Below are 27,147 nucleotides of genomic sequence, written 5' to 3'. Positions count from 1 at the left end.
TTATATTCAGTACTCAGTATTACATTCAATGATACATGGATCAGAACCAAGGTCAACAATCCTTAAGCAAAAGATCTACTATTTATCCCCAAGTCCAAAAAGAGTGCACTTTAGGAAAATTGTAAAATGTCCAGACTATCTGCATTTGTGAAGTTGGAAATTTGATGGAAGATCGGTTTGCGGTGGAGATAATAAAATTTTACACAGGATTGTATAGTGTATTAACTTTAGACAGAAAAAATAAAGAGATGTTGTATTCGGTAATGGTTCTGAAAAAGTTACATTTGTTTCACCCACTCTGTTATCACAGAGCTTTTGGATTGAAACACGAACCTTTGCATGGAGCAGATATATTTTATACAAGTCCTGAGAGTCCTTAGTCACTATGTTTGGCTAGTATGGGACTTGCACTTACTGCTATCATGTAATAAATTGTCTTGTATATCAAGACAAATACCTCTGTCATAAAGGTGCTACAATGGAGTATCCCCTTCATAGATTCTAAGGATAATATAAACAAAGGATAATTGGTGGTAGTGCACTGCCTCAAACAACCCTTACACAATGCTACATATTGGCAAAGATGGCAAATACCTCTCAGAGCCAGCAACGGAAATGAGGGAAAATCCCACAATAACTGTGTAATTTTGTGTAAGCGAGCCAGATCTTCATTGGGGTACAGACTGTACTATGTTTGACTAAAGTGTCGTAATATATTTGTCCATACGGCCTTCTGGACACTAGGGAAATTTTGTTCTCCATTCCTTGTCCCAAGAGATTATATAGCTGCAAGTTCAGAGGTGAAGAGGAAGTGTTTAAAATGATATTGTGGTCATTTAATATGGGGTTCGCTTGATGGTCTTTTTGAGTCCATCAATTTTAAATATTAAATGTAAAAAGTTGGAAGTTTTATTAATACTACTATATAAAGTACAAATGCTTAAATTGTGTCTTACCAGATGTGAAGGCACGAACACCTGCAGAAAAGAAGATTAACATTAATGTACAATCAACAATCAAAGTAGCTTCAAGTATTTTGTTGCAGAAGCTCCCTGCAATGTCTTCTGAGTGGCATAGAAATGAATATACTTGCTGGATGTGTCAATTAAAATATATATTGCAAGTAATTCATATTAAAATTCATTTTCATTTGCAAACCCTTCCATTGTTTTGCCCTTCCCCACCTTTTTAATTTCCTCCACACTCACAATCCAAGATATCTGTGCTGCTCTGCTTCTGGTGTTTTGTGCATCCTTAATTTTATACACTCCACTATTGGTGGTAATGTCTTCAGTTGCTGAGACTCCAAACACTGGAATACAAATCCTGTGTTCCCTAACTGCTCTTTTTTCCACATTATTGTCCTCTAAGGCACTTCAAAATAAAGTTTTGGTCATCTGTGCTAATAGCTCCTTATATGATTTGGTGTTGTATATTTAAAGTTAGATGCATTGATCCAATTTTGAAACAGGTGAGCCTAGCAGGTTTGCAGTGCCAAGTGTAATATATTTTCTAAAAGAGTCAGAGAGGTCTACAGCACAGAAAAGGGCCCGCTGGTCAAAGATTTGCACCTAACTATTCTAAGCCCATTTTCCAATACATAGCTCCTCCCCTTGTATGCCTTGGCATCACAAGTGCATACCTAAATACTTCTTAAATGTTCTGAGGGTTTCTGCCTCTACCACCCTTCCAGACAGTGAGTTCTAAATCTCTGCCATGCTCTGGTGAAATAATTTTTCTCACATCTCCTCTAAATCTCCTCATCACCTTAAATGTATGCCTATTGTTTATTGATGCAACCACCAAGGGGAAAAAATCCTTCCTGTTGTCCCTATCTATGCCCCTCAATTTTGAACACTTCAATCAAAGTCTACTCTGCTCCAAAGAAAGCAATTGTATTCTATCCAACCTTCCTTCATAACTAAATCTCTCTCCAGGTCAGGCAATATCCTGGTAAATCTCCTCTCCAATGCAATCACATCTGTCTTATGATATGGATTCCAGAACTGCGCACAATATTCTAGCTTTGGCCTAACCAATGTTTTATACAATTTAAACAGAACTTTACTGATTTTAAAACTCTATGCCTCAGCAAACAAAGGAAAATATGCCTTCCTAATCATTTTAGGTATCTGTCTCAGTACCTTAAGGGATGAGTGGACATGCGGACTCAGGTCCCTCTGATCTTTGATGCAATCAAGGTCCTGCTATTTGTCATGTATTCCCTTGCCTTGTTTGTCCTGCTCAAGTACATCATCACACATTTATTCAGAGTGAATTCCATTTGCCACTGATTAGCCCATCTGTCTAGCCTATCTATATCCCTCTGTAATCTAAGTTTATCTCCCTGTTTACCACCCTATCAATGTTCATATCATCTGCAAACGTTCTGATCAACCATTCTATATTCAATTCAAAATCATTTATGTAGACCAGAAACAGCAAGGGCCCCAAAACTGATCTCTGAAGAACATCACTGAACACAGGCTTCAAATCACAAAAACACACTGCAAAAACAAACATCAAGCTGCAGACTACTCAGATCTCTCTCTGTTTATGCTAATTTTTAGGTATATCACAGGCTTTCTCCCAGAGAAAGGCAATAGAGAGAGGGAGAGAGAAGAGAGAGTGTAAAGAGAGAAAGAGAAGAGAGAAAAGAAGAGAAAAGAGAACAGAAGAGAAAAGAGAAGAGAGTATGTGCTTTGCAACAAACTCATAACTGGATTCATTAAGAAATCTGGTTGATTGATTTTTTTTAAATTCAAAATCTGACTTTGTAAAATAAAAATGTTTTTTCCAGTTATGTTCTGATCTATAGAATAGTGAGCTTAGAGTGAAACTGTACTTCTTCAGCCTTTGCAGCAGAGTTTTAAATAAGAACCCCTTTCCCTGAAGCTTTGGTATTCCCACATACTGATTCCCTGGTCTGGTCTGCTGCTGAGATGAGTCAAAGACCTCCATTAATAATTTGACAGGAAAACATTCTACAAATCATTTTGGACTAAAACAGGCAGAGGAGGAATGACCTGATGTTCCTTCCCTGCATCCACCTGCCTGATTAAACTCATCCTCAACTCCAAATTCATTACTGAAGGGCATTAAATTCTGCCCAATTGTTGGGGTAAAGGGATGAAATTAGTAGTGATTGTAGAAGCACTTTGGCTCTGGCAGATGTTCCTTTGTCATTCTCTGTTTACAGAGTTGCCACAACGAAGATTTTATATTTTGGTGAGGGAAGTGCATTGGCTTCATTCACGTATTTCTTTCGACAAAGAACCTCACACACTTCAATGGCATGTTACCGTATTTCTCAGGTACACATTAAAATAAGATTAATGTTGGTTTCCAAAAACTTACGGCTTTTATATCTTGGAGCACCATGTTGTGTTTTTTGTGCGCTGGGTTTTTCTGGAAAATAATGTGAAACACATATACTTACATATTTTTAAAAAGTGCACCTGTGTCCAACATGTATCCATATAATGTTGTTGGATCCATGTTTTAAAGAATTACGTACTTTATAAAAGTAGACCCTTTTTGTTTACAGCTCTTAGTCAATTGTCTGTGACCACATGATATGCAAGAGGAAGAGAGATTTAAACAAATATAGAAAAGAGACACATATTGAAAAAGAAAGCAAGAGAAAGAGCACATGATATCTACAGAATATTGATTTTAGAATAATGATATATATTTTAGAAAAACAGAAAATATTCAGGCATTCTTCATAGAAACTGTGGAGGCAGAAATAGATAAATGACAATTTGTTTGTATTTATATGGAACCTTTTATGTCGTAAAATATATCTTACAGGAATGCAATCTGGCAAAAATGAATGCAAATCCAAAGAAGCAGAAATGGGACATGTAACTATGTTAGGTCAAAAAGGTAGGATTTTATTTAGTTCTTTGAGGATATGGCCAAGTGGAGAGATTTAAGGAGGGAATTCTTGAGAGTAGTGCTTGGACAGCTTGGACATACTGTTGATGGGCCAAGAAGATGGTAGATGCACAAAAGACTTCAGAGGCACGTTAAGTTCCCATTAGATCGTAGGACTGAAGGAGTAGGGAAGTGTACAACTGTGAATTGATTTGAACACAACAATGCACAGGAGACATTGCAGCGTTACAATTAGATCATTTGGATGGGATAACATACTGGCACCGACTGAGGAGTGGTTAATAAAAAGGAAATAGAATAGGAAGGCTCCAACCAGAGGAATGCAAGCATACCTAACAGCAGTAAAAGTAGGCCTTTGAAGCCTCAAACTGTTTCAATCAAGTCCTGCATGGTCTTACAAACTCTAATAGAAATAAACCCATGTTGTACAAACTATTCTCGTAACTCATCCTATTCATTCCAGGTATAAATTTAGTAAATTTCACTTGAAATGCCTCAAATGCATTTATATCCTTATTCAAACAAGGAAATCAAAACTGCAAACAGTGTTCAAAGATGTGATCTAGCTGTATAACCAAAGGATAGCAATTTTAACTTTACATCAATTCCTCTTGTAATACAGGACAGTATACTACTAGCTTTTGGATTATGTGCTGTTCCTGCATTTTATGAATTATGCACCAAAAAATCCAAAATCTACATCATCGAACTCCACAAACTTTCTCAGTTCTGTTTTTTCATTCTTCTTACCAAAATGAAAACCTTGAATCTTCCCACATAGTACCCCATCTGCTAGATTTCTGCTCATTCAAAGTATCTACTGAGTCTGTCATCTTCTCTGTTAGGAGGACAAAGTGAGGACTGCAGATGCTGGAGATCAGAGCTGAAAATGTGTTGCTGGAAAAGTGCAGCAGCCCTTCTTCAGGGCTGATGCCCGAAACGTCGATTCTCCTGTTCCTTGGATGCTACCTGACCTGCTGCGCTTTTCCAGCAACACATTTTCAGCATCTTCTCTGTTACCAAATTAATGGTGCTGTAGGTGGCAGGTGGCTCATTTGTCCTTGGGACAATGGTGACCAATATTCTGCAATTTAAAATCCTTTGCTGACAGTAGTTCCATGTTACTATATTGGAAACAATTTCGCATAAATAGTAGGTAGAATGCCTGCTTTAATGAGTGTACCAATCTTATACTGAGGTAAAAACAATGACTGCAGATGCTGGAAACCAGATTCTGGATTAGTGGTGCTGGAAGAGCACAGCAGTTCAGGCAGCATCCAAGGAGCTTTGAAATTGATGTTTTGAGCAAAAGCCCTTCATTAGGAATAAAGGCAGTGAGCCTGAAGCGTGGAGCAATAAGCTAGAGGAGGGTGGGGGTGGGGAGAAAGTAGCATAGAGTACAATGGGTGAGTGGGGGAGGGGATGAAGGTGATAGGTCAGGGAGGAGAGGGTGGAGTGGATAGGTTGAAAAGGAGATAGGCAGGTAGGACAAGTCCGGACAAGTCATGGGGACAGTGCTGAGCTGGAAGTTTGGAACTAGGGTGAGGTGGGGGAAGGGGAAATGAGGAAACTGTTGAAGTCCACATTGATGCCCTGGGGTTGAAGTGTTCCAAGGCAGAAGAGGAGGCATTCTTCCTCCGGTGGTCTGGTGGTGAGGGACCGGCGGTGAAGGAGGCCCAGAACCTCCATGTCCTCGGCAGAGTGGGAGGGGCAGTTGAAATGACACACCAGATGGCCTCCTTCTTTAGAGACTGCAATTTCCCTTCCCACGTGGTTAAAGATGCCCTTCAACGCATCTCGTCTACATCCCGCACCTCCGCCCTCAGACCCCACCCCTCCAACCGTAACAAGGACAGAACGCCCCTGGTGCTCACCTTCATCCTACCAACCTTCGCATAAATCAAATCATCCACCGACATTTCCGCCACCTCCAAACAGACCCCACCACCCATGGATATATTTCCCTCCCCACCCCTTTCCGCCTTCCGCAAAGACCGTTCCCTCCGTGACTATCTGCTCTGGTCCACGCGCCCCTACAACCCACCCTCCCATCCTGGCACTTTCCCCTGCCACCGCAGGAACTGTAAAACCTGCGCCCACACCTCCTCCCTCACTTCTAAAGGTGCTAAAGGAGCCTTTCATATCCATCAAAGTTTTACTTGCACATCCACTAATATCATTTATTGTATCCGTTGCTCCCGATGCAGTCTCCTCTACACTGGGGAGACTGGGCGCCTCCTAGCAGAGCGCTTTAGGGAACATCTCCGGGACACCTGCACCAATCAACCACACCGGCCCGTGGCCCAACATTTCAACTCCCCCTCCCACTCTGCCAAGGACATGGAGGTCCTGGGCCTCCTTCACCGCCGGTCCCTCGCCACCAGAAGCCTGGAGGAAGAACGCCTCATCTTCTGCCTCGGAACACTTCAATCCCAAGGCATCAATGTGGACTTCAACAGTTTCCTCATTTCCCCTTCCCCCACCTCACCCTAGTTCTAAACTTCCAGCTTAGCACTGTCCCCATGACTTGTCTGGACTTGTCCTACCTGCCTATCTCCTTTTCACCTATCCACTCCACCCTCTCCTCCCTGACCTATCACCTTCATCCCCTCCCCCACTCACCCATTGTACTCTATGCTACTTTCTCCTTATCCCCACCCTCCTCTAGCTTATCTCTCCACGCTTCAGGCTCACTGCCTTTATTCCTGATGAAGGTCTTTTGCTCGAAACGTCGATTTTGAAGCTCCTTGGATGCTGCCTGAACTGCTGTGCCCTTCCAGCACCACTAATCTAATACTGAGTCCATCATCAATTTCAGCCACTTGAAATTGATGCACAATGAGAGAGAGCTAGAGAATTAGAGTTGAACTCAATGATCTATATAACAGCAGAAGTTCTTTGTGCGGTAAGGAATATGAAAGAAAGAATAGAAAATATATTCTTCAAAAAATAATTAGAAAGTAAAGTAAAAAAAGGAAAATGGAGACTCACATTTTTCTGATGTCATTTGGTGATCCACAGAACAAAATAGCAACATTATTGTCTAATAATAGTGTTTCGTTTTTTTTCAATTATGAAACAATGTACTTGCCTCTAATGAACTTGGATGGTCAGTTATCTTTCTTCAATATAACTAAATCTCTTAGCTGCTTTTCATTGCCTTTGGAAAACCTTGCACGGTTCAGAATTTAATTTCTTTGTAAAATTTAATTACTAATTTTTCTTTTAAGGTTATCTCTTTTCAGACAGTTAGTTTTATTTTTTAGTAATGCTCCAAAGAATCATATTAGATGTGAAACATTAGCTCTATCGCTCTCTGCACAGATGCTTCCAGACCTCTTCTAGCACTTGCTGTTTTCATTACAGATCTTCAGCATCCACTGCATTTACTTTTGTCTTTAGTACTTCAGAGATCTTAATTGACAATTAACTGAAAAATGAAGTCTCTGCATCAGCAAAATAGGTGGCCTTTTAAATCAAATATACTGACTGATATAAAGGGTGAATATCAACTTTAAAATCAAGGCTGGATGAAAAGTAGTTTTATTCAGACATTACCATCTTCTGTTGATTTGTCGGCCACAAAGCGCTCATTCTTATTTTCCTCTGGTTTTGTAACAACCATTGATGTTAATGGGGTTACAAAGCTGTACTTCAGTGACAGTTCCAGAATTCTGTCAGTTAGATTTCCCTTTTCATTTGTCTCTGCAGAAACCCTGATGGTAACAATTGGCAACAATTAATTGTGCAATGTATTGTTATCCAGCGCTTAAATATTTGTGCTGTGATTTAAACAAATATTTCTGTTAGCACATTTAACTCTTCATACATTTTGCCTCTACAAATAATCAAAACAGATAATTAAAGTGACTAAATTGTTATTAGTCATTTTGCACAATGTCATTCTACGTTTCAAGTGGTAATGGGCCAGCAATATAAGTCTAGCTATTATTGCTTGTATATAAATACATCTTCATGTTGTTACATTCATAGACAGATGACTGCTGTTACTTTACCGCTTCTCTAAGAGCTGTTGTATAGTCAAATAAGCCCACAGTCGCTCAGTGAAGTCACCAAAAATGTATTGCTGCTGCTGAGTGACATTTTCACCTTCTGATACTTGCACTTCAGCTTTTAGAGTTAGGTTTTCATTGGCCTGTTGAAGAATTAAGGTGTTAGGTTGAAACTTACAGTAAAAAGATTGGGAAGGCACATCATGCCTTGTTTGTTTTGTTCTGTAACAATCTTACAATTTGAAGTTGAACTGTTGTATTCCTTGGGGTGTACATATACCCACAGTATTATTCGGAAGGCAGACAATGAAAAAAGAGCATATAATTCCAAGTCAAAATGGTGAGTAGCTTGGAGCAGAACTTGCAGGCTTTAGTGTTCCTTTGCATCTGCTGCCCTTGCGCTTCTAGATGGTAGTGGTTATGGATTTGGAAGGTGCTGACTAATGAGCCATGGTGAATTCCTATGTGTATCTTATAGATGGTATACATTGCTGCTACTGAGTCAATGTTGGAGGAAGTAAATGTGGTGGATGTAGTACCAATCAAGCAGGCTACTTTCACCTCGGTGGTGTCAACCTTCATGAATGTTGTTGGAGCTGCATCTGTTTATTATTGCCTTCAGAGCTGCCTCCATGAGCTAAGGATCAGGGAGACACCACATGACCAGCAACCAGGAGAAATCCAGACTACAGAGTGCTAGATAAAGTGCTTGAATACAACTTGTTCTGTTACTGCAAGTTATCAGTTTGTCTGTTAAGTAAATCAGCTTGAAATTTTCAAGTAAACTGAACCTGCAGTATATACCAAACCAGTATGACGGTGGTAATTCTACATTAAGAAAGATACTACAAGAATATGATAACAAGTGGAGAGTTTCCATCACACTCCTGGATTAGATTAGATTACATTACAATGTGGAAACAGGCCCTTCGGCCCAACAAGTCCACACAGACCCGCCGAAGTGCAACCCACCCATACCCCTACATTTACCCCTTACTTAACACTACGGGCAATTTAGCATGGCCAATTCACCTTACCTGCACATCTTTGGACTGTGGGAGGAAACCGGAGCACCCGGAGGAAACCCACGCAGACACGGGGAGAACGTGCAAACTCCACACAGTCAGTCGCCTGAGGCGGGAATTGAACCTGGGTCTTTGGCATTGTGAGGCAGCAGTGCTAACCACTGTGCCACCGTGCCGCCCACTAAGGATTCTGCCTTGTGAACAGACATTGAGACAATGAAAGGCAAGTTACTTGTTGCAGAACTCTTAGCTTCTGCCTAGCTGTTGTAGGCACAGAATTTGTCTCAATTGTCCAGTTCAGCTTCTTGTCAATGATCACCACCAGAATGTTAATAATGGAGGGGACAGTGGTTTAGTAATACCATAGAACATCAAGGGGCAATAGTTGGAGATTCTAGTTGGAGATCATCATTGCAGAGCACAATAACAGAAATTGCTGGAAAAGCTTTGAGTCCATTGACCCTTCCTCAGAACAGAAGTAAGCATTAACTCTGCTTTTGTTCACAGATGCTGCTGCCAGACCGGCTGAGCTTTTCTAGAAATTTCTGTATTGCCTGGTACTTGTATGGTGTGAATAATACTTGCCACTTATCAAGCCTAGATATTGTCCAGATTTTGCGGCATATAAGCAAGGTTGCTTCAGTACATAAGAAGTCACAGAATGAGCTGAACATTCTGCAATCATTTGTGAACATCCCCACTTCTCATAATGGAGGGAAGGTCACAGAAAATGACTGAACCTAGGACATCACCCTGAGGAACTCCTGCAATGTGCTGATACATAAATGACTTATCTCCAACACAACTACCTTCCTTTGTACTAGGTATGGCTTCAATCAGTGCAGAGATTGACTCCAGTTGTACTCAGGCTCCTTGATGTCATATCCAGTCAAATGCTGCCACTATGTCAAGGGCAGGCACTCTCACCTCACCTCTTACAGCTCCCGGGGAGGCATTGGAAACAGAATTCATGATAATAAAAAAAGGAAATAGATAAATAAATGTAAGAATACTTTTGTAAAGCCATGATTTATATTAGGAGGAAAATAGAGTTAAGCATATTATTCTCATAAAGGGTGAATACAGACATAATGAGCAAAACAACCTCCTACTGCAATATATATGATTGATCTAGAACGTCAATAAGTTAATTGGAATAACTGATAGTGAGTACTTACAGTGTGAGCAATGACCTCTGCTGTGAGAAAATCCAGGTGATTGTCTGAAATCTTGCCAGCCACTACAATTTCTGACCCATTGTAATACTGCCTAAAATTTGCCTGAGTTAAATCTGAGATGGCATTCTCAGGATATTGCAATTCAATATCCAAAAGCAAGGGGTTTGCTACTTCATCATAAAAGCCCTGTGAAAAAAATCAGAAAATTTAGGAATTTGGCATACTTTTTAACTAATTATGACATTAAAGAGCCTGAAAAAAACCACTGAAACATGAGTTCAAATGAACTTGTGAGTCTGTTTACTCCTAATATTGAAGATTTGTAAGATTAGACATATAGATAAATTCCCTACAGTGTGGAAACAGGCCCTTTGACCCAACAAGTCCACACCGACCCTCTAAAGAGTAACCCACCCAGACACATTTCCCTCTGACTAATGCACCTGACACTATGGGCAATTTAGCATGGCCAATTCACCTGACCTGCACATCTTTGGACAAGATTTGTTAGTCAGTTTCAGCTGACAGTGTGAAAACTGCAATGAAATCTAGAGACCCTGGATTCAACTTTGGAACAGGAGGGCAAACCTGTAGAAATATGTCAGAATAAAATTAAATAAGTGCTAAAATTATAATTGTCCAAAGTACACTTACCACAAAATCATTCCTCATATTTGCATTACTTTATGATAGCTGTCCTATTCACAGAATTCTCCCAATCTTACAATTGTCTGAAACTTACTATATATTGCAGCAGGGCGCAAATACAAATCTAAGTGAAACTGTTACCGTACTGAACTGTTATGATGGTGTTATGAAGCAAATCCTTCCCATCCAATTGTGTGCAACATTAAAAATAATGGTGAGCAAAATCAGTCAGGCTATAAACCCTGTGTCCATCACAAACTTGCCTTCGTGCTACCTGGCTGGATTAACATCTAGATTAATTTCCCTCAGAGATGATCCCACTCTGCTATTTTAACTAGCAGAAGTGTGCTTATAATCCAGGTTATTTGCATCAACTGGCTGCATTTGCATTGAAATTGTGAGAGCAGTGGAAATAGCTCTGGGGTAATCCTGGGCCATGCTAAATAAGCCAACATATTTAAATATTTAATAATTATTTTACCTGAAGCTGTAAGGGAGCATCTGAATCCTCATAAATTCTCCGTGCTACACCATTATTGTCCAGTGCCATTTTCTCCAGAAAACTGTACTTAACATCAAAACCAAACCCAAGGCAATACACATTGTACCTGCCATTGATGGCACTTTTCACATTCTGCTGGATTGTTGTTGGGTTTGATACACCTATAATAAAAAAAAAGCAAATATAATTTATTTTTGAGCCAAACATTCGGAGAACTGTGTTCTCAGACCAAACTTGATCCAATTCTAAGACTTGATAATGAATTATGCAGGTATTCCTATTTTCACAGACTTGTTCAATTGTTCTGTCAGAAAGCAGAAGGTGGTTGTCTTGGGTTATTTAGAAGATTGACCCCATTTATAGAATTACTAAGTCATATGTGCAGTATTTATATTACTGAGACAGGTATTTCATGACATGTTCCTCAATAGGTCAACTTCTCTTTGACAGCTGAATCCTTCTGTGATAATGCAAGGCACTCTCATCATGTCATTTTCTGTATTTGAAATCACAAGCTTTTTGAGCACTGTGCCTTCTACAGTGACTTAAAAACTTGAGATTTCAAATAAACCTATTGGACTATAATCTGATGTCGTGTGACTTCTGACTTTGTCCATCCCAGTCCAGCATCAGTACCTCCACATTTGTCTGTATGTTCGAATATCCTGGTCGAAAGCAGGTTTGGGCTAAAGTCAAACTCTGCCTAACCCAGCATCGATTCAACTTGCCTCTGGAAAAAGGGAGGGAGTACACACATACAAGGTGGTACACATTACTCAATGGGAACTTTCTACCCTCTGAGTTAGAGGATTGTGGCTTTAAATCACACTCTGGAGATGGAAGCACCTTAATATAGTCTGTCAATGCAATGTTAGAGATGTTGTCTTTGAGGTGAGATAATAAACTGCCTCAGGTGTGTTAAAAATTCCATGGCATCATATTGATTGTGATGATTAAAAGTGAGGGCCCTCATGGCACAGTAGTAATTACCTTATCTCTTAGCCAGGAGGCCCATGTTCAAGGTCCACCTGCTTCAGTGCTGTTTAGAAAATATCTGACCCATGGCTAGTGGGTATCGATAAGGTGCTGAAAGCATATGGATTACTGGAAAATTCTCATTGTTATCCAGACTAATTTTGTCTCTCAACCAACACAAAACAACAGATTTTATGATTACAAACAACTTTTTTTGAGGAATCTGTCTGAAGGTAATTGGCAGTGACTAAATTTCAGAAATAATTAATTATTTATTAACTGCTAATAGAAATCCTGTGGGCATGAAAAGGTATTAAGGCCAGCCAAATTTTTCTCAGAGCTGCAAGTGTACTCAGAAAGGCAGCTCTCATACTTTTGGGTCCCATTAAAGCATAAACAGATTGAAGGCAATTGGAATTAATTCAGATTACTTAAGGAAGTGACCTAGGGAGTCTTCTAAATTCCCCAAATTTGTGAAATAGATAATCCATCTGGTTAGGCATTTCTCTAAAAGCATCCGTTAATTACCTGAAGGTATTGGTTATGAAACATGAAATCATCACATTTTTTTAAATCAGCAGAAAAGGAAGCACCAGAATGTAAGGCCTGATACCATCAATCTCAGGTCTAACCTGTCTCAGTTCAGTTTCAAACTTTAGTTCAGTCCTTAGGAATTGGAAGTCCCAACGTCAAGAAGTCACCAATGGGCATTGCTGGAATTATATTCAGTTTGCAGGAAGACAATTATAAGGATTTTAGATTTGGGTGGGGAGGAATTAAGGAGCTTGCAGGAGTAGGTACAGGTATAGGGCCAGGGTATGGAGGCCAAAGGGAAAGGTACAAAATAAGGGGAGGGGCAAAATATTGGAGTTTAGTGCCACAATGTGCATAGAACACCCTCTCAAAAAGGAACATAACAACTGGGACTAGGATTGGGCAATTCAGCTCCTCAAGTCTTTTCCACTATTTAATACAAACATGGCTGATCGTATCTCAGCCCCCACATTACTTCCTTGCCTGCCGTCCAAAACCCTTCAACTCATTACTAATTAAAACTCTGTCTAACTCATCCACAAATTTACTCAATGTCCCAGCATCTACCACACTCCACGGTAGTGAATTCCACAGATCCACAAACCTTTGAGAGAAGTGGTTCCTCTTCATTTCCGTTTTAAGTCATCTACTTCTTATCCTAAAAACTATGACCTCTCATTCCAGATTGCCTTATGCAAGGAAACATGTTTTCTAATTTGACTTTGTTAATCTCCTTTAGCTGAGATATTTGTATCATCGATAGTCACGGTGAGAAGCCGGAAGACTGGAGGTTGACAAATGTGGTGCCACTGTTTAAGAAGGGCAGTAAAGACAAGCCAGGGAACTACAGACCAGTGAGCCTGACCTCGGTGTTGGGCAAATTGTTGGAGGGAATCCTGAGGGACAGGATGTACAATTATTTGGAAAGGCAAGGACTGATTCAGGATAGTCAACATGGCTTTGTGTGTGGGAAATCGTGTCTCACAAACTTGATTGAGTTTTTTGAAGAAGTAACAAAGAAGATTGATGAGGGCAGAGCAGTAGATGTGATCTATATGGACTTCAGTAAGGCATTCGACAAGGTTCCCCATGGGAGACTGATTAGCAAGGTTAGATCTCATGGAATACAGGGAGAACTAGACATTTGGATATAAAACTGACTCAAAGGTAGAAGACAGAGGGTGGTGGTGGAGGGTTGTTTTTCAGACTGGAGATTTGTGATGAGTGGAGTGCCACAAGGATCAGTGCTGGACCCTCTACTTTTTGTCATTTACATAAATGGTTTGGATGCGAGCATAAGAGGTACAGTTAGTAAGTTTGCAGATGTCACCAAAATTGAAGGTGTAGTGGACAACGAAGAGGGTTACCTCAGATTAAAACAGGATCTGGACCAGATGGGCCAATGGGCTGAGACGTGGCAGATGGAGTTTAATTCAGATAAATGCAAGGTGCTACATTTTGGGAAAGCAAATCTTAGCAGGACTTATACACTTAATGGTAAGGTCCTAGGGAGTGTTGCTGAACAAAGAGACCTTGGAGTGCAGGTTCATAGCTTCTTGAAAGTGGAGTCGCAGGTAGATAGGATAGTGAAGAAAGTATTTGGTATGCTTTCCTTTATTGGTCAGAGTATTGAGTACAGGAGTTGGGAGGTCATGTTGCGGCTGTACAGGACATTGGTTAGGCCACTGTTGGAATGTTGCATGCAATTCTGGTCTCCTTCCTATCGGAAAGATGTTGTGAAACGTGAAAGGGTTCAGAAAAGATTTACAAGGATGTTGCCAGGGTTGGAGGATCTGAGTTACAGGGAGAGGCTGAACAGGCTGGGGCTGTTTTCCCTGGAGCATCAGAGGCTGAGGGGTGTCCTTATAGAGGTTTACAAAATTATGAGGGGCATGGATAGGATAAATAGACAAAGTCTTTCCCTGGGGTCGGGGAGTCCAGAACTAGAGGGCACAGGTTTAGGGGGGGAGGGGAAAGATATAAAAGGGAGCTAAGGGGCAAATGTTTCATGCAGAGGGTGGTACATGTATGGAATGAGCTGCCAGAGGATGTGGTGGAGGCTGGTACAATTGCAACATTTAAGAGGCATTTGGATGGGTATATGAATACGAAGGGTTTGGAGGGATTTGGGCCGGGTGCTGGCAGGTAGGACTAGATTGGGTTGGGATATCTGGTCGGCATGGATGAGTTGGACCGAAGGGTCTCTTTCCATGCTGTACATCTCTATGACTCTGTAACTCTATCTTATAAACTTCAATTAGATCTCCTTTCATTCTTCTAAACATGTGGGAGTATAGGTCTAAACTGCCTAATTTCTCTTCCTAACACAAACTCCTCAACTCTCGAATTAATCTAATGAACCTTCTCTGAACCACCTCCAATATGCCACATCCATCCTCGAGTAAGGTGACCAAAATTGTAGCAGTACTCCAGTTGTGATCACATTAATGCTTTGTACAGTTGCAGCAACTTTTCCTTACTATTATACCACTCCTTCTTTTCATTCATTTCACTCGAATTCATGGGAAAGCAGCCCTCTGAGTTCCCCATTTTCTACTGGCCACTGCATTGTGGAGGCTGGGTGAAATTAGGGATTTCAGTTATTCTTAGAGTATGCAAACTGACAGAGCTGTTTTACCCACCTACTGTATTATGGGCAATAGCTCACAAGTCCGAAATTGAAGGCATTTATTTTTACTAACCTTCATTTGGATCACCATCAGTTAACAAAATAATCATAGAGACACTTCTTTCAGGCAGAAGTTTGTCTTGATGGGCCTTATTTAGAAGGTTTACTGCTTTCAACATTGGATCATTTATATTTGTTCCTGCAAAAGAGAAAAAAGAATACCTGGTCTTTTAAAATGTTATAGTCTTGTAAAAATATATTTGGTTTCGCAAAGTGTAAATTATACAACTAAATTTCAGAAGTTAAAGTGTCAACTGACTGTTTATTTGACAATCAAGAGAAGTTCATTTAGATAAAATTGCGAAGTGTGGGAAAATGAATTTGATAGAGCTAATTGGAGTCCTCAATTTTATTCACAAATTGCCTTACAGGGAAAACATTTAAGTGTTATTGCCTTATAATTTCAAGAATGTCAATAAACATGTGTGCATATTTACCTGTGTCCATATTTACTAATTTGAAAACATTTATGCCTGGCAGGCATGGTTAACTATTGTGTAGTCAGGATAAGAGAAGTGCAAGATTATGGCTAATTAAAAATAAATTAAAAGAGCAGCAACAATAAGAAAAACAAAGGCTAGCAGTGGCATTTATGTTCCACTGGAAATTATTTTGGATCAATTTTTGAGGACATATTATAACACACATCTAGTGCAAGTGGGACTTGAGCCCGGACGTAGGCAAACTAGTGCTGCACTTCAAGACCCCTATGTTCCATGGGACTCTGACCATGAATTGGAATGTGATGGGGATTAAGAGAGAAGTGTGCCTTAGTTTAAAACTGGATAGGAGAAGATGCTGCCAGTCAGTATAAAAAGATGCTCTTTTATCCTATAATATCTCCAACAAGAGAAAGAAATGTAATTTAAGGGATATTAGACCATACATGAAATAGTCTGCAGGACATTTCTGTCATTGGTTAATAAGATGAGAAGTGTCAGTCAATAACTGCTTTAGTGAACTTTAGTCATTTTGAATTACTAAACAAAATACAAGAAGCACAGTACATATAGGAAGCAGATAGAAAAAAATTTGAAAAGACATCTGGAGGAAAAGTCAAGTGTTTGGGCAGGGGTTCAGGCACTGTTACTGCGACTTTAACCAAAAACATAAAAGGCATATTATAACTCTCAATTTTACTTCATAAAATGCTTCTCAGATAACAATGTCGCAAGTTTCAGTTCTGCCGAATAAAATGTGATCATTGTCACCAATATTGATCAGCATTGGATCACTGGCTATTGAAATTTATTAAAAAGAAAACATAAATGCAGCTACATTTAAAGTTTTAAATCTACTCAGTTAAGGCAGGATAGGGGAGGGATGCCCTAATGCACCAGGGGGGTTGACAAGAGTTGGATAAATACAGTCAGCCAGAGAGATCAACCAAACTCTGTATTAAGGCTTTGGATAGGATAAGGAGGCAATTTTATTTGGATCAGAAATCACTCCAAGAGACATCTCTGCTGCCAGGGAAGAGATTGCTGTGGATGCTAGTACTCCTGGCTAGGCCAGCATTTATCACCATCTCTAATCGCCCTGGAGAAAGAAGTGATGAGCTGTTTCCTTAAACTGCTGAAATCCCTGGGATGTGAGGACACCCATGTTGTTGTTAGAAAGATATTACACAGATTTTGACACCAGAATAAGTGAAAAAATGGTGGCTTAGTTTGAAATGAGAGGCTTGGAGTGGAATGTGCAGGTGGTGATACTCCTATTCAATTACTCCCTTGTCCTTCAAGATGGTTGATGTCTAGACTTAACTTCATTCTGTTGAGGGATCCTTGGTGAATTACTGCTAGTGTGCACCAATAGTGAAGGGAGCAAGTGTTGAAGGTGGTGCATGAGATACTAATCAAGGGGGCGGTTTTGTGCTGGATATGTCTAGCTTGATTATTGTTGGAGCTGCACTCATCCAGACAAGTGGAGAGTATTCCATCACACTCCTGGATTATGCCTTATGGAGGGTAAACTGGCATCTGAGAAACAGGAAGTGAGTTACTTGTCACAGAATTCCTAGCTTCTGACCTGCTCTTGTAGCCACTGTATTTATATGATTGGTCCGATTTAGTTTTTGAGCAATGATAAGCCCAGGATGTTGGTATTGGGGTATTCAGTGATGATAATGGAATTGAACATCAGGGGACAATTCTTAGATTCTCTCTTGTTGGAGATAGTCATTGCCTGACAATTGTATGGCATGAATGTTACTCCTTCCCAAATTCTGCTCAAGCTCCCAAAATCAGGATTTTTGTCCATCTCCTTTGCATTTCCTAATATCACCACTATTACAATTCTCATTTTCTCAGATTTCCAGCTTACATTTAATATCCAACAATGACAGGTACCATCTAAACACCTCATGGGTGTTTTACACATAACTCTACCAAAGTTGCTCATCAAACCTATCCATGTTGTTCTTCATATCTTATCACCCAGTGGCCAGCTTGTGACCTGATGGCCTGGATGGAGTAAAGGAAAAGAGATCTGAACAGGAAATAAAAAGTAACACCTTTTTAAAAAATTCACGCATGGAATGTTGGCATTTCTGGCTCGGCTAGCTTTTATTGCCAATCCCTAATTGCCCATTGGGCATTTAAGAGTCAGCCATGTTACTGGGGTTCTGGAGTTACATGTAGCCCTTGGAACACTTCAACCCCAGGGCATCAATGTGGACTTCAACAGTTTCCTCATTTCCCCTTTCCCCCACTCACCCCAGTTCCAAACTTCCAGCTCAGCACTGTCCCCATGACTTGTCCTACCTGCCTATCTTCTTTTCCACCTATCCACTCCACCCTCCTCCCTGACCTATCACCTTCATCCCCTCCCCCACTACCTATTGTACTCTATGCTACTTTCTCCCCACCCCCACCCTCCTCTCATTTATCTCTCCACCCTTCAGGCCTGTATTCCTGATGAAGGGCTTTTGCCCGAAACATCGATTTTACTACTCCTCAGATGCTCTCTGAACTGCTGTGCTCTTCCAGCACCTCTAATCCAGAATCTGGTTTCCAGCATCTGCAGTCATTGTTTTTACTTTACATGTAGCCCAGTCCAGAAAAATAATGGCAGTTTTGTTCGCAAAGGATATTGGTGAATCAGATAGATTTTCCCTGACAATCAACAATGGCTTTATGGTCATCATTAGAGCCTAAATTCCAGATTCTTTATCAAACTCAAATTCAGTTATTTGTCATGATGGTATTCAAACCGAGGTCCCCGAGCTGAGTTTCTAGACTTATAGTCTAGTGATAATACTGTTAGGCCATTGCTTTGATGAACAGGTATTGAAAGATATGTGGTTCTGTTAGCCCAGTTAGCTGACTTGCAATGCAGAGTGATGCCAAGAATGCAGGTTGAATTCCTGTACTTGCTGAGTTTACCATCAGGATCCCATCTTCTCAACCTTACTCCTTGCCTGAGGTGATCCTCAGTAGTTTTGAGACTGCAGCACTCTGAGATTATGGCAACTTTACTATTAGAAAATAAAGTATAAGAAATTCTCATTTTATTGATTAAAGTAACAATTGTTACCTCCTTTGGCAATAATATTTTCCACAAACATTTTAGCTTTGGTCACAGTGTTTGAAGTTGCTTGATGAATGGTATTTTTCCATATTTTAAAAGAGCTATGAAAGGTAATAATGGCAAAATGATCTTCTGTACCCATATCATCCAAAATTTTTAGAAGGGCTTCATTTGTCTGAAAGAGTCAAAACATCAGCCTGCATCTGTGAACATATTAACTTTACAAATTACACCAATACATTACTACTACAGGCTTCATCATTTTTCTTGCCATATTGCTATGTTGTGAAGATTGTCCATATGAAGTGTAATTAAATGCTGAATGATTTAGAGAAAGTACCAGTGAAAGTGGGACAGAGGTGAAGGATAAGGGAAACAGACCCAAGCATTCAGGGCAGCAGACAACTGGGGGTCAGAAATGAGAAATGGGGTTACAAGCAACAAAGGTCAGACAACACAAGTCAGAGTGATGGTACAAGACAGCAAGTAGCTGATCAGTTGGTGAGAATTTTGGTTTGTTTGCATCTCTGAGACAGGCAGCTGAATTTTTCAAGAAGCATGTTACACACTTCCTCCACTCCACACTCTCTACACTCTTCATGGTAGCGATATTTGACTGGCTTTATAAAGGCTGCCTTGTAGCAATAAAACATTGGGTGGCCTTAATGATGTGAGAAGTGCACTGTCATCCCCCATGAAATTGATATTTCACCCTTGAAAACTCTGCAGCAGGTGTACACTAAACAACAAGGATGCTGTACTTGGGCAAGACTCAGCTTTCTTTTTTCCCCTCAGGTTTGGAGGCTAAAAGATTGAAACATCTTGGGCTAGGTGCCTGTGAATCGTACAGATGTGGGTACTGCTCCTGTCTTTCCATCTTTTTACTAGAATTGGTGTAATAGTGGATGACTCTGTCTCCTCTGTCTTCCTAAACTGACTGTATTATGGACAAAGGAGGAGTTAGGCACTTTAAAGGGCAAGCAGACTATCTAATGTTTATCCTGCACACTATGTTATGAGTGACAGCTTGGAGATGAGCAGGAAGGCAGTAGGCTAGCCACCCAACCTATTTTATGCACCCACCTCCCTCAAATATGCCTGGCATTGGCCACAAAATTCAGCTTACAATAGTTCTAGAAACTATTTGCTGGGGTAATTTATTTATTGCCTTACTGAACTAATACCTGGATTACGTAAATTACTTCATTAATATATCTATAAATGACTGTTACAAAAATAATCATGGGGACAGCATGGTGGTTAGCACTGCTGCCTCATAGTGTCAGAGACCCAGGTTTGATTCCATCCTCAGGCAGGATGCTCTTCGGAGGACTGGAGTGGACTTGATGGGCCAAATAGCTTGCTTCCACATTGTAGGGATTCTATGATTATATGAAAAAAATTCAGACATTGAGTAAATAAATAAAAAAGACTAGAGATGGCAGAGTCGGCTATGTGTTGGGATTGCAGTACATTGAAGCTAGTGATTATTGAGACTGTTCCACATTCCCACCTGCAGGAAGTATGCTTGTGGATTCAAAATAACTAATCATCTAACAATAGCTGCTGAGCATAAGGAACTGTGATTTGATGTCAATGCAAGATGGAGCAAGGACTCAAATATTGAGGGTTGCAGATAGATTCTTTCCAATCTTTCTTTCCTAATACACAATGTTATGTTTCGTAACCATTAAATGTCAAAATAAGGATATACAGATGTTGGTTACTTTTGTGAAATGTTTTCACTAGGTCAGATAGTTAACTCAAACAGTGACACAATCCAATTTGTGTCAAAAAGCAGGTGACTGCAAGCCCATGGTGTGTTAATGGAAAAGTGATATTTATGACAGGTACAATAAACATAGTAGGGACCATTAGCTTGTTTTCAAGTCAGAACAATCATGGAATGATTTTTAGTTTAGCACAGTGTAGGGATTCTATGATTCCATGATCAGCTATAGCTCAATGTCAAGACACTTGGTTCTATGTCAGAAGGAGATGCACAAATTTTAAAATGCAAGAAAAAATTATCTTTCCATCTATATCATTCAGGACCAAAAACTTTTCTTACCTGACGCATTTTAGTCCCTGTCATAGATCCACTTTGGTCAATCACAAATATAACATTTTTAGGTATTCTAGGTAGATTACCAGGAGCAAAATGATGTACAAAATACCCATTTACAACCTGAAAAATACATCACATAAAATCAAAAGATCACCAGAATAAACTGTCCTATGAAACTTCCATTTTAAATATAATGCTGAATTACCTGAACACTACCAGCAGACAGGTCTCTATTGACATCATATACTATGATGAAGTCTCCATCCAGAATAGTCTCATGACAATCAGGACATTTGCGTTGTTGCTCAAGAGTTGGCTTAAAAGAAACATGGCCCTGAACAAAGCAGTGACTCAATGTTAATTTTTAATAGTTATTGATAAACTAAAATTTATTTTATGCAAAGCCACGTACCTTTGTTGCAGTAAGAGTCTTTTTCACAATTGAAGTCAGATTATTTGTTAGGAACTTTGCATCAACATTTAGAAAGGCAATGCCTTGCGGTTCAAAAATAAGTACATCTATCTGGAAACAGCAATTCCAAATGTAGAAAAAGTTAATTGTCATTACATACGAAAATTAGGAACTGTCTCAACTAAAAGATTTTAATAATGTTACTACTTTAGAAGAATACCTGGAAATGTTTGACAAATTGCTCAGGTTTTACTCTGATATTCATTTCATATTTCCCCAGATTACGTTTTAATAATTCTTCATATGTTAGTTCAAAGGTGACTTTTTTCGTTGGTCCAATATTTACTGACACCTTGAACTTCTCCATTTTCCTTCCAGATGCTCTTTGGAAATCATAAAAACACAAGTTACATTATTCTTTCATACATGGAAGATGATGGAATCTTGGTGATATATTGAAGTAAAGGTAATGTCATTGACTTCTTCAGACCTTTTGTTGTTGCACTGTGACACCTACATCATTATGATGAGGAATGAATTACAAATAACCAATTATGGGTACAGCAAATGAAAAATTTGCCATTATACTGTCTCTTTCACAACCTCAGGATATCCTTAACCATTTATCAGACTCTGAATTACTTTTGAATATGATGTGGTGATATTGTTATTGGACTGTGTGAACAAGGTCAGAAGTCACACAACACTAGGTTATATTTCAACAGGTTTATTTGAAATCACAAGCTTCCAGTGTGCTGCTCTTTTATCACTTTACCTGTGGAGGAGTAGTGCATAGTTAGCAACCAACTTTCATACTAAAAGATCCAAAAAAACAGCAATCAAATAACCTACCAGATAATCTGTTTGAAACACAGAAAATATTATCAACATATAATTCAATCAGTTATGAATCATGAATTATTCAAGTAAATCATGATATTGTGGTCACCCTCCTCCATCCATCATATGAACAAGGAGCAGGAGTAGGCTGTTCGGAATCTCATGATTTCTGGGCTACTCCATAAAATCATGGCTAATCTAACTGTAACCTCAAATTCACATCCCTGCAAACCCTGAAAATGTTTTATCCACTTTTTAATAAGAATCATCCACTTCTGCCTTCAAACTATTCAAGCACACTGCTTCCACCATCTTTTTAGGAAAAGAATTCTAAAGCCTCACAACCCCCAGCAAAAACAAAACATCTCATCTGTTTTAAACAAGTAATCCTTAGTTTTAAACAGTAAGCCCTAGCTTATAATTCTCCCATAAGGAGGTACCCACATCCAGCCTATTAAGATACTTCAGGATTTCTGTATGTTTCACTTAAGTCACCTCTTACTCGAAGCTCCGGTGGAGATAAGCTTAACCGGTCTGATCTTTCCTCAGAAGACAATATGCTCTTTCCAGGTATTAGTCTGTATCCAGTACATTAGCATCCTTTGTTAAATAAGGTGACCAAGACAATATATAGTTCCCTAGATGTGGTCTCACCAGTGCCTAGTAGAAATAATGCATAACCAAATACAAATTAAAATTCTATTAGTTTTCTTAATTACATATTTGCATCCAAGTTTTGATTTTCACATGCTGGGCTAGGATGCATTAACAATTTACTAGACAAATTAAGATTCTAGGATAAAGTCTATGAGAACATGAACACTTATCAGCTCACAACTCCAACAATTTACTCAGCACTACTTCTCTGGTGATTGTAATTTTCCAAAGCACCTTCCAGTCTTCCTTTTCCTGATTTATAGCTGTTTCTGGGACATTAGTTATATCTTCTATAGTGAAAACTGATGTAAAATACCTGCCATCTCCTTATTTTCCATTATTAATTCTTCAGGCTTACTTTTTTAATCATTATAGATCACTTTGTAAACATTTTTTTGTGAAATATTTATAGAAGGTCTTACTACCTATTTTATATTTCTGGTTAGCCTTCTCATACTCTAATTTCTCAGCCATTCATGTATTCAAATCCACTTGCAATGATGGCTAACATACTATTTCTCTAGCATTTGTGAGATGTTATTTGTCTCTTCTCAAAGACAAAACTAAAGTAGTTGTCTAATTGCTCTGCCATTTCCTTGTTTTCCATTATCAATTCTCCCATTTTCTAAAAAAAATCTTTTTATTTTTACATTCTTATGAATATAAAATGACATTATCCAGTATGAATAACAAACTTGTCAGAAACCACTTAATACATTGAATGAGATCTTTCTGCAATTTTGCATTACCAGCAATGTGTGCAGGTATTTGTTGTGACCCCCCAGATTCTGAATCTTCAATCTCTGTTAGCTTGTGGGTTCTCAGAGCAATAGTGATCCCTTCATTCTGGAAAACTTTGTAAATAGGTAAGACTGCATTGAATTAGTGAAACATTAACCAGGTGGATTGAAAACTACCTTGGCAAGCAATGATGATAAATAGATACGTGACAGTCTTGGGGTGGTAGAAGGGACATTACCACTGGAGTTTCATGTAGCTATTCCTGCTCCTTTAGAACATAGAACATAGAACAGTACAGCACAGAACAGGTCCTTCAGCCCACGATGTTTTGCCGACACTGATCCTCATGTATGCACCCTCAAATTTCTGTGACCATATGCATGTTGAGGAGTCTCTTAAATGTCCCCAATGACCCTGCCTCCACAACTGCTGCTGTCAACGCATTCCATGCTCTCACAACTCTCTGTGTAAAGAACCCGCCTCTGACATCCCCTCTATACTTTCCTCCAACCAGCTTAAAACTATGACCCCTCGTGTTAGTCATTTCTGCCCTGGGAAATAGTCTCTGGCTATCGACACTATCTATGCCTCTCACTACCTTGTATACCTCAACCAGGTCCCCTCTTCTCCTCCTCTTCTCCAATGAAAAAAGTCCGAGCTCAGTCAACGTCTCTTCATAAGACAAGCCCTCCAGTCCAGGCAGCATCCTGGTAAACTTCCTCTGAACCCGCTCCAAAGCATCCACATCTTTCTTATAATAGGGTGACCAGAACTGGATGCAGTATTCCAAGTGCAGTCTAACCAGTTTTATAGAGCTGCAACAAGATCTCACGAGTCTTAAACTCAATACCCCTATTAATGAAAGCCAAAACACCATATGCTTTCTTAACAACCCTGCCCACTTGGGTGGCCATTTTAAGGGATTGCAGTCAATATTGAAGTGGACACTCTTCCAAGGAGCATGGGGAATAAACCAGTGAAAAAATGGATGTCATTGGGTAAATGCTTAGAAATTGTTCTTACTTTACAAGCCCTGCAGATTGGCCTCGTGAAACTGCTTGTTGGTACTGCTGCTGGGCAACTTGTTTTTCTTTTACTGCTCCCACGTACGTCACTCCATCTAAAGTCCTACAGAGAGAGAAAGCACATGATAAGAATGGGGTCTTAAAGGGAACTAAAACAATAAAAAAAAACTCAACCATGGAAGAGACAACTCAGCAGAATGGCAAGTGTGGCTGTAGGAATTGATATCAATTGCAAAAGCTCCAGTAAAGAACGCAGAACTGCTCAAGTCTAATCTATATTCAACCAAAATTTTAATCAAGTGTAAAATGTATTAAAAGCACCAAAATCTTGATATCATTTAACATCTCAGGAAGCAGGCATAATCTAAAGGAAGATTATAATTATTTTGTCAAGGATAATGCAAGTGAACAGATGCTCAAGTATTCAAAACCGATTTAATTCAATATTCAGTATGTGTCATGTAAAATAGAAAGGTACAGATTTTAAAACCAAAAAGGAACTTAGAAGAGAAAGTAAAGCCAATAAATTCTCAAAAGATGAATGAAACATGCTGTTTAGAGACAGTGGTGGCAGGAAGACAATAGATTATTTCAAAGGACTTTGAATAGGCACTTCATGGAAATAACAACGTAGGATCATGGGTTAGAGTGAAGGAATGGCTCTGATTGGATTCCTTGAAAAAGAGATGAGTGAACTTGAGAGAATGACCAGCGTCTGTGCTGTGAAGGTTTTCCATCTTGATGAAAAATGAAAACATAAAATTATTTTGTACTAATAGCTACAAGTTAGCCAGTTAGAAGATTAATTTTTCTTTCATATCTGTTGCATTGCCTAATGTTGCCAATTTCTGTGCTTAAGTTTTCTCTGGCTGAATCTGAGGGGGTAACTTCTTCTCAAAAATAGTTTATTACCTAGTTCCCATTGCTATTTTTCTCTTGTCCACTGTTCACACTGAAAATCATAAGATCAGGGATGCAGTCACTGTGGAAATTCAAACAGACCCACTGAATTCTGAACAGTTTATTTGTAAGTAGATTTGGGTGTGTCTTATCTGTACTTAACTGCACAAACAGACTTCAAAGACAACTGGCTAAATCATCCAAATTTGGCTGGACTAATTAACACCCTATCAGATCCAGCTCCCGATCACTAAAATTGCACACCATTACAGAATCATTTTGTAATGCAAAAACAAAATCTAGGCTTCTTTATCCTACTGCAAACCATCTGCTTAAATCTATCTAACCTGCCCACTCCACCTTAACCTCCAATAGTAAGTGCAAGAAGCTCTCTGTCTTCCTAATTTCTAAAGTTGAGACCACCCAAATCAATTGCTTTTGTGTAACCCTCTCTTATACTAGTTTACTTTGTTAAAATTCTTCCAATGCATGCCCCAACACTAAATTTGCATCTTTAGTTTCTTTTCTATCTTCCCTCTTGTCCTCTGAGTTCATCTCCCACAATTCTATCCCCACTAAATTGCTGCTGTTCATCATCCTCTCCTGGCCCAAGATAACCTTTGCTGATTACTACTATCCCTCAATGCATTGACACTCTTCTTTCTAAATCTGCCATTATTACACTTCATCTTAGATGAACAAACCGTGGCCATACTGTCCTTGCAAACAACCATTCCTCTCCACATCCTCCAATGTGTCATTGTCTTCCAAACCTGTTCCCAGTTTTCCTGGAAGTCTATGTTAGAATTCCTTGGATCGGGTTTCCATTCCTGCAACAGTATTAAACTGCTTTTTTTAAAGTCATTAATGACATCCAATTTGATTGTGATAAAGGTACATTTTCCCTCTCTCCTTGTCCTTCTTAACCTGACTGTAGCCTTTGATGTATGGCCATATTATTCTGTCAATTCCTCTCCACGGATATTAGTTGGGTAAAACTGTTCTCACCTAGTTCTATTCTTATCTATTTAATTGCAGCCAGAGATTCATTTTCAGCAACTTCATTTGCTGCTCCAAAAGTATTATGTCTGGCATTTTCCAAGGGTCTATTTTTGTTCTTCCTATTTCTCATCTACATGCTGCCCCCTGCAACATCTTACAAAAGCTTAGTATTACTTTTCACATGTACGTAACTTACTACCAGTTCTACCATATCTTCCACTGTTGCTAAACAATTGAACGACTAATCTGATATCCAGTAGTAAATGAGCAGAAAATTCCTCAATAAAAGTTTGCAAAGATTAATGCTATTGATTTCAGTACCTGCTATAAACGTGGTTACCAGACTACTGGCTTCATCACTCTCCCTGGCAATGTCTGAGATTAAACCAGTTTGCTCGTAACCTCAGTGTCACATCACTCAGAGGAGCTTATGACCGTGTATACTTGACATTACTTAGACTTCCTGTTTCCATTGCCATTATATCAGCTCATTTCACACTGTCTTAGCTC

General features: G+C 39.4%; 1 protein-coding gene across 1 annotated transcript in view; it reads right to left on the bottom strand.

Annotated features, from left to right (window-relative positions):
- The window catches only part of LOC140483684 (inter-alpha-trypsin inhibitor heavy chain H3-like), a 52,330-nt gene that overhangs the window by 11,755 nt on the left and 13,428 nt on the right, over positions 1–27,147 (bottom strand). The window contains exons 5-17 of the mRNA XM_072582060.1: positions 24,734–24,838; positions 21,693–21,855; positions 21,473–21,583; positions 21,266–21,394; positions 21,064–21,180; positions 18,999–19,167; positions 15,478–15,603; positions 11,246–11,427; positions 10,117–10,302; positions 7,917–8,056; positions 7,459–7,616; positions 3,358–3,408; positions 957–977 (exon numbers count right to left, since the gene is read on the bottom strand). Of these exons, the coding sequence (XP_072438161.1) occupies positions 957–977; positions 3,358–3,408; positions 7,459–7,616; positions 7,917–8,056; positions 10,117–10,302; positions 11,246–11,427; positions 15,478–15,603; positions 18,999–19,167; positions 21,064–21,180; positions 21,266–21,394; positions 21,473–21,583; positions 21,693–21,855; positions 24,734–24,838 (1,658 nt within the window). The remainder of the gene's footprint in view (positions 1–956; positions 978–3,357; positions 3,409–7,458; positions 7,617–7,916; positions 8,057–10,116; positions 10,303–11,245; positions 11,428–15,477; positions 15,604–18,998; positions 19,168–21,063; positions 21,181–21,265; positions 21,395–21,472; positions 21,584–21,692; positions 21,856–24,733; positions 24,839–27,147) is intronic.

The sequence above is a fragment of the Chiloscyllium punctatum genome, chromosome 12, assembly GCF_047496795.1.
Source record: "Chiloscyllium punctatum isolate Juve2018m chromosome 12, sChiPun1.3, whole genome shotgun sequence".
In the NCBI taxonomy this organism is placed as follows: Eukaryota; Metazoa; Chordata; class Chondrichthyes; order Orectolobiformes; family Hemiscylliidae; genus Chiloscyllium; species Chiloscyllium punctatum.
Note: the sequence above shows the minus strand (reverse complement) of the source record. Positions and strands in the feature narration are given on the sequence as shown.